Raw genomic sequence first — 8,197 nt, forward strand, 5'->3', positions numbered from 1 at the left:
TAGAACTATTTCATTGCCACTGCTAAAAGACTTTTTTTCACATTGGAAGAAAATATTTGATAAACATATGTGATTAGTTAAATGTTTTACTAGTCTATTGCCAATGATAAGGATTTCCACTGGAAAAATAGATACTCAGTTGTAGAGGGCAGTTTGGGATTTCAGGTGGGTGGTGGTGGGTTTTACAGAAAACACACAGTGGGCCTTGTCACGAACGCACCCTACTCCAAGAGTGTGCGTGACGTAGTTGTGGTGGTGAAAGGGTTAAAGTACACTATTTGTCTGCACTAGACCGGCAATAATGACAAAATCCCCCTTTTAACACCACCCACACTTAAACATAATAATATAACTATTACTATCTTAACGCTGCCACCACCAAGACAATTTATAAATGGGGTGCCTTGGTCCCCCAGGTAAATCAACAATAAAACCCACCAAGTATTACTTAGTACAATATTTAAGGAATTACAAAAATACTAACTAGTCTCTTCAGGTATCGTGATTCTTAACCAGACAAAGGTAGAACTTAATAAATGAATGTTTATTATGAGCAAAAATAGTCACAGTGCATATAACAATATATAATAAACAAGTTATTTACACCAATAACAGATAAAAACAAAAAGGATAAAATACAGAAGTCCTAATTACTCACTTAGGTTTTTCAAAGTACAACTTCTGTCCAGGGGGTCTCTGGCAAGGAAGGATGATGGTGACTCACTCAAAATTAGATCTTGGCCCCAAGCAAGTACACACCACCCTTCAGGATTACAGGAGATATACCCTGTGGAATTATCACACCCCACCCGGGGGCGTACCTATAGTGATTCCAAGTGACCACCTCTTTTGTTCCAGAAACAGCAAGCCAAATATAAACTTTTTGGTTTTATCTCCTCTACTGTACCTGCCATAGAAATAATAATTGCCTCTATGAATTTGTTATTGTTTTCCCATTCCATAGACATGTTGCACGCCCCACCTGCGATCCAATAGGACAGACATCACAATTCCTGCCACACGGTTTAAGTTGTGCAACTCATGTTTAGGCTTAATTAAAAGATTGGGCTTGTCCCATTCCAAATATAATACAAATTAGGCTTTATTATTATTCTGTGGGGTAAATATGAATGTTTTTGTCCTTCCTTTGGATATGATACTGGAGCAAAGCTAAAATGGTATTTACATTTCAAAGAGTTTTACTCAGCACTTAATGGTACAGGCCAAATGGATGAAGAGACATTCAGACTTTTCCCAAGTGTAGAACCTCACACCTTGCAGAGCCTTGATTACTTCACATCCATATTAGTAAAACCCTTTCAACCTTGCTATGCCATCCACACTTCCCCTTCTGTCATCCAACCTCTGTGGGGGTCCCAGCTTCAAAAGATGTAACCCCTGTTGACCTCAGCAATAGCATCCTTTTGTGCCATTTACTACACAAGTGGCACTAAAGGATAATATTTCATAATGTAATACAAAGTTATGCACCCTTGCCGTGACACCTCCCCCAAATAAGAGACGCAATGGGAGAAGGCTCACATGCCTCTACCTTGCGTATCAACACTTGTTCCTTTTTGCCTCCACCTCATACACTCATCTTTTTCATAACTCTGGTTCTCCATGAATGGGGTAGCCCTCATGTGTTCGCACACCTCCCCCAAAAAGGCTTGCCCTTTGTCCCTAAGCCATAGAACAGCCATATCCACAACACGCATGCCTGATTTGCCTGTTTCCTTCTCACACTGCGCTCTGGTCACATCTCTTGGGCCGCACCCACTGTGCCCATGTAGTAGCTCTAAGGGGAAGAAACCAACCAATTTCTGCAGTACTCCCCTATAAGCACACAAAAGATGAGACAGAGGACACTCCCAGGGTACCTGCAATGTATCCACACTCCTTATCTTTTTTAGTTTGTGGTCTACCTGCAGGGCTTGTTGCCCTTTTTGACTCTGAACCTTTGGTTCAGAATCAAAAAGTTGCTTAGAGACAGATTCCTTCTCCTGAGCTGGCTTGGGTGTATGTGTGAGATGTGATTGTGATAAGCTGACAAGGTTCCTGGTTCCCTCCATACTTTCACACAGCCCATCTGATACATTTGCTTCAGGCACATATTGGCACACATATTCATTCAGCCCTCTGTCCCTAGAATTCTCTTCCTGCACATTGTCACATGACACCTTTGACACCCCTTGGTCAGGCACATAATGTGGTACACACTCACATAATTTCCTCTCCCAGCCAGGCCATCCTCCCACAATCTCACATAGCCCCTCACTTTCTCCTTGTTCTGGCACCTGACATACTCCTGACTGACATACAGGGGAACATATCAACTCATCCTGCCCTGACTCCCAGTGGTTTGATCCACTTATGTTTTCACATGGCATCTCAAACAACCCTGGCTCTGACACAGATAGGCACACACGCTCTTCTAGCCCTGCCTCCCCTTGCAGTGGTTTTTGCCCACTCACACATGGTATTGCAGGCACTCTTATGTCTGGCCCGGACTGGCATGCATGCTCATTCTGCCCTCGCTCCCAGCACAATTGCCGGCATACACCTTCACATGTTTCCATGGACACCCCTGGTTCTGGCACAGATTGACACACATTCTGCCCTCCCTCCCAGTAAAGTTGCCCTGGCAAACTTTCCCCTGTTACCACAGACACCTCTGGTTCTGGCACAGCCTGGCACACATGCTCATTCTGCCCTCCCTCCCAGCACAATTGTCTGCATACATTTTCACAAGTTTCCACGGACACCCCTGGTTCTGGCACAAATTGACACACCTTCTGCCCTCCCTCCCAGAGAAGTTGCCCAGGCAAACTTTCCCCTGGTACCACAGACACCTCTGGTTCTGGCACAGCCTGGCACACATGCTCATTCTGCCCTCCCTCCCAGCACAATTGTCTGCATACATTTTCACAAGTTTCCACGGACACCCCTGGTTCTGGCACAGATTGACACACCTTCTGCCCTCCCTCCCAGAGAAGTTGCCCAGGCAAACTTTCCCCTGGTACCACAGACACCTCTGGTTCTGGCACAGCCTGGCACACATGCTCATTCTGCCCTCCCTCCCAGCACAATTGTCTGCATACATTTTCACATGTTTCCACGGACAGCTCTGGTTCTGGCACAGATTGACACACATTCTGCCCTCCCTCCCAGTAAAGTTGCCCTGGCAAACTTTCACCTGTTACCACAGACACCTCTGGTTCTGGCACAGCCTGGCACACATGCTCATTCTGCCCTCCCTCCCAGCAAGGTAGTCTACGTACACTTTTACATATTGCCCTCTGCACAGTAGGGCCCCTATGAGGCTTGGGTTTAAAACACACATTACCTTCAGGCACATACTGGGATAACAATCTACCTAAGTCAGTACCAAGTAATACATTTGCAGGGATATTCTCATCTACCCCCACATTTCTGAAACCCTTCCCCGCTCCCCAATCCAAATAAACTCGTGCCATTGGCACTACAAGCCGTATCCCCCCAATTCCTTTAACTGCTAGAGTCTTGCCAGGAATTAAGTCCTCAGAGCACACTAGCTCTGGACGCACAAGAGTCACATCTGCCCCAGTGTCCCTGAGTCCCACAGTTACCTCTCCTCCGACTGTCACAGGTTGCAGATTCACATTGTTGCTGCCCTCTGATCTGGTTACAAACAACACAGAGGACGTTGGTTCCGAGGAGCGTCCCTCCCCAGCTGATAATGCTGGCTGCCGTTTCCCAGGGCAAGCAACACTAATGTGCCCCACTTGGTTGCAAATAAAACATCTGCGACTATCTCCTTGTGTAGCCATGGCACTAGCTCCCCCTCTCCCTGAGGTAGGAACTGAAACAAAAGATGGCCCGCTAGGCCTGGTGATGGGGAGTCGTGGTGGTGTGGTCCTCCAGCTGGATGCTCCCTTGGCAAACCCTCTGCTCCGGTCCACTGTTGCTCGGTTGGCAGTGTGGACATCTGCCAGCTTACCCGCTTCCAATGCTGTTTTGGGGTTCCGGTCCAGCAGCCATTCCTGTACATCGGCTGGGCAGAGCTGCAAAAACTGTTCTTTTATTAGCAGATCTTGCAAACCTTCTACAGTGGTAATTTCCAGCCCTGTAGTCCACTGTCGGAATGCTGTCGCCAGGTGCCCCACAACTGCTGCATAACTTTCTGTAGGATGCTTTTGCAAAGTCCTGAATTTCTTTCGGTACACCTCAGGAGTGAGGTTGTACCGTTCCTGCAAGGCAGCCTTAATCGAATCATAGTCCTGGTCAAATTCTGCTGGAAGCGCAGCAAATGCTTCCAGTGCAGGACCTCTGAGACCAGGGGTGAGGTATTTTGCCCACTGGTCCTTTGGTAGCTGGAACTGCCTGCAAACTTTTTCAAAACTGCGCAGGAAAACATCCAAATCACCATCTTTGTCCAAAGTTGGAAAATTCTCTGCACGTGGTTTAGGTGCAGAAGAGTCTCTGGAATTAATACTTATAGGGGAGGCAGTCAACCTCTCCAACTCAGCCATTTTTAGTTCATGCTCTCTGGCAGCTTGTCCCTCAGAGGCCTCTCTCTCAGCCTGCCGCTCTGCAGCCTCTCTCTCCCTTTCAGCAGCTTGGCGCTCTCTCTCAGCTTGGCGCTCTCTCTCAGCTTGGCGCTCTCTCTCAGCTTGGCGCTCTCTCTCAGCCTCCTGATATTGAAGGATAAGCTGTAGTCTTTGGTTTATATCTGCTGAGTCCACATATTTCAACACAGTTTGCAAGTAAGAATCCAAAGGATCTCCAGATCTCGGTACATCATTGACAAAAGCTGCAGGTATCTCCTCTGCAGTGTTTGAGGCCTCACTTTGCACTGTTTGTTGCAAATCATAGTCCACCAGTGCTTGTAATAGTTCCTCTTTTGTTTTTCCCCGACAGGGAATAGATCTCTCCCGGCAAAGCTGGTCTAGCGCTGCCTTGGACTGTGCCTGGTACTCCATTTAGTAAATAAAAGATAGCAAAGAAAAAACAGAGAAGGGGGGGGGGGGACTGTTGAGGTGTAAATATATTATATATGCACTGAGTTCAGCCTTTGGAAATTGAGACAATTTCTTTTAGTGCCTGGATTAACCAACAAATCCAGCAACACTAAAATCTGGTATAAAAAGATGAAAACATCTTTTAGTTATCCCACCGCTGCCACCAATTTGTCACGAACGCACCCTACTCCAAGAGTGTGCGTGACGTAGTTGTGGTGGTGAAAGGGTTAAAGTACACTATTTGTCTGCACTAGACCGGCAATAATGACAAAATCCCCCTTTTAACACCACCCACACTTAAACATAATAATATAACTATTACTATCTTAACGCTGCCACCACCAAGACAATTTATAAATGGGGTGCCTTGGTCCCCCAGGTAAATCAACAATAAAACCCACCAAGTATTACTTAGTACAATATTTAAGGAATTACAAAAATACTAACTAGTCTCTTCAGGTAACGTGATTCTTAACCAGACAAAGGTAGAACTTAATAAATGAATGTTTATTATGAGCAAAAATAGTCACAGTGCATATAACAATATATAATAAACAAGTTATTTACACCAATAACAGATAAAAACAAAAATGATAAAATACAGAAGTCCTAATTACTCACTTAGGTTTTTCAAAGTACAACTTCTGTCCAGGGGGTCTCTGGCAAGGAAGGATGATGGTGACTCACTCAAAATTAGATCTTGGCCCCAAGCAAGTACACACCACCCTTCAGGATTACAGGAGATATACCCTGTGGAATTATCACACCCCACCCGGGGGCGTACCTATAGTGATTCCAAGTGACCACCTCTTTTGTTCCAGAAACAGCAAGCCAAATATAAACTTTTTGGTTTTATCTCCTCTACTGTACCTGCCTCTATGAATTTGTTATTGTTTTCCCATTCCATAGACATGTTGCACGCCCCACCTGCGATCCAATAGGACAGACATCACAATTCCTGCCACACGTTTTAAGTTGTGCAACTCATGTTTAGGCTTAATTAAAAGATTGGGCTTGTCCCATTCCAAATATAATACAAATTAGGCTTTATTATTATTCTGTGGGGTAAATATGAATGTTTTTGTCCTTCCTTTGGATATGATACTGGAGCAAAGCTAAAATGGTATTTACATTTCAAAGAGTTTTACTCAGCACTTAATGGTACAGGCCAAATGGATGAAGAGACATTCAGACTTTTCCCAAGTGTAGAACCTCACACCTTGCAGAGCCTTGATTACTTCACATCCATATTAGTAAAACCCTTTCAACCTTGCTATGCCATCCACACTTCCCCTTCTGTCATCCAACCTCTGTGGGGGTCCCAGCTTCAAAAGATGTAACCCCTGTTGACCTCAGCAATAGCATCCTTTTGTGCCATTTACTACACAAATGGCACTAAAGGATAATATTTCATAATGTAATACAAAGTTATGCACCCTTGCCGTGACAGGCCTCAACGGCCGGGGACCAAGGACAGCAGGGGAGATCCTTTCATCTCTCCTGCTGACCCATGCAGAGCCAGACTTGCTGTAAGCCCTCTCTAGCTGATGAGGAGATCAAAGATCTTACTCACCAGCACATTGGCACTTCTTTCAAGTAGAGGAAGGGAAAGGCCTGCAAGGCTCTCTGTTCCTCCCACAAGCTCAGAGTCAGTGCTGTGCTCGCAGGAGGACAGGAGAAGCAGCCTGCAGCCAGAGCTACAGACTAAAGTAAACATGCCACCACTGGACTACCAGGCATCCCCCCTCCCTGGTAAAAGGTAAGAAGAAGGGAGGGGGAGATATTAGGATAAGTTTTTTAAATCTCACCCACCTACACAAAGCATAGACCCTATGCACCCTTCACACAGAAAAACATACAATACACCCCTCACACACACTGACTGCCCCCTCACACATATAGACTGACCTCCTCATACACACTCCACCCCTCACATGCACTGCCTCCCTCACACATGCATATTAGCCTTCACACACGCACATCAGCCTTCACACACACATATCAACTCTCACTTCACCTCTCTCACACCCACACTGCACCCCTCACACACTGCACCCTTCACAAACATGTTGCACCCTTCACACACACACTGCACCCCTCACACCCACACACAGCACCCCTTGCATACACTTCCCCCTCACACACACTACAAACACAGCACCCTTCACACACACAGCATCTCATAGACACACATAGAAAAAAAAAGTAGAATAGAAAATAGAAAAAAATATAATAGATTCATTTAAGTAAATATAAAATACATTTTAAAAAAATTACCATCAACTAAGATACAAAAAATGGGCGGTAGGTATTAAAATGTTGACTACCCCTGAGTTAAACTCTGTGAAAAAGCAGGAAGTGCCTCTAGTGGCTGTTTTTCAGACAGTCTTAACACTCTTTCTCTAAAAGTTTAATGTTAAAGGAACAGGGACACAGCACCCAGACCACTTTATTGAGATATATAGTGTTTCTTTAGTATTAGCCCATTTCATATCTTGCATCACATCAGGTGGTACACACTTCACATTATGCTACTGATTCCATAGCTGAAGAGTTTGAGACTTCCACTGTCATTAACATCAGCACAAAAACTGTGTGGTGGAAGCTTCATAGAACTCAAGTTAAATGATTAGATGTGATTTTTCAGCTTATTCTTGGATTATTGCTTAGTGTTTTAAATATTTCTCTAGGGATATACGTCTTTTGTACTAGCATTTATTAATTAATATTATTATAAGTACTTACTGGTATGTGTTTTGTTTGATTTGTTGTATACATGTCTTTGTATGGGTTTTAAAATCTGGTAAAAAATATAAAGACTAATATATATATTTTTAAAAAGAACGGGCTTCCATGGCTGAGCAGATGCATGCAAGCCTCACATCACCAAGTGCAATACCAAGCATCGGATTGAGTGGTGTAAAGCATGCTACCACTGGACTCTTGAGCAATGGAAACGTGTTCTGTGGAGTGACAAATCACACTCAGTTTATCAGTCTGATAGATAAGTCTGGGTTTGGTGGATACCAAGGGAACGTTACCTACATGACTGCATTGTGCCAACTGTAAAGTTTGGTGGAGGAAGGATAACGATAATGGCAGTTGTTCAGGATTTGTGCTAGGCCCTTACTTCCAGTGAAGGGAAATAATATTATTTCAGCATATCAATACATTTTTGATAATGCTATGCTTCCAAC

At 44.4% G+C, this 8,197-nt stretch overlaps 1 protein-coding gene across 1 annotated transcript; it reads right to left on the minus strand.

The window, feature by feature from the left end:
* Nucleotides 1-1,538: 1,538 nt before the first annotated feature.
* Nucleotides 1,539-4,961, minus strand: LOC134612180 (uncharacterized). The gene is made up of 3 exons (XM_063456536.1): nt 4,671-4,961; nt 3,347-4,583; nt 1,539-2,191 (listed from the first exon to the last, which is right to left on the minus strand). Exons 1-3 carry the CDS (start codon nt 4,959-4,961, stop codon nt 1,539-1,541), a joined length of 2,181 nt encoding a protein of 726 aa, XP_063312606.1.
* Between the last annotated feature and the right edge of the window lie 3,236 nt (nt 4,962-8,197).

This window comes from Pelobates fuscus, chromosome 5 (genome assembly GCF_036172605.1).
Source record: "Pelobates fuscus isolate aPelFus1 chromosome 5, aPelFus1.pri, whole genome shotgun sequence".
NCBI lineage: Eukaryota > Metazoa > Chordata > Amphibia > Anura > Pelobatidae > Pelobates > Pelobates fuscus.

Excerpts from the sequence above, each read along its gene's own strand:
- LOC134612180 (XM_063456536.1), bottom strand. The coding sequence starts at position 4,961 with ATGGAGTACCAGGCACAGTCCAAGGCAGCGCTAGACCAGCTTTGCCGG. Across the intron at positions 4,584-4,670 it reads TTATCCTTCAATATCAGGAG|AGAGAGGCTGCAGAGCGGCA; the intron begins GCTGAGAGAGAG and ends GCTGAAAGGGAG. Across the intron at positions 2,192-3,346 it reads ATCCCAGTATGTGCCTGAAG|GGGTGTCAAAGGTGTCATGT; the intron begins GTAATGTGTGTT and ends TGCCTGACCAAG.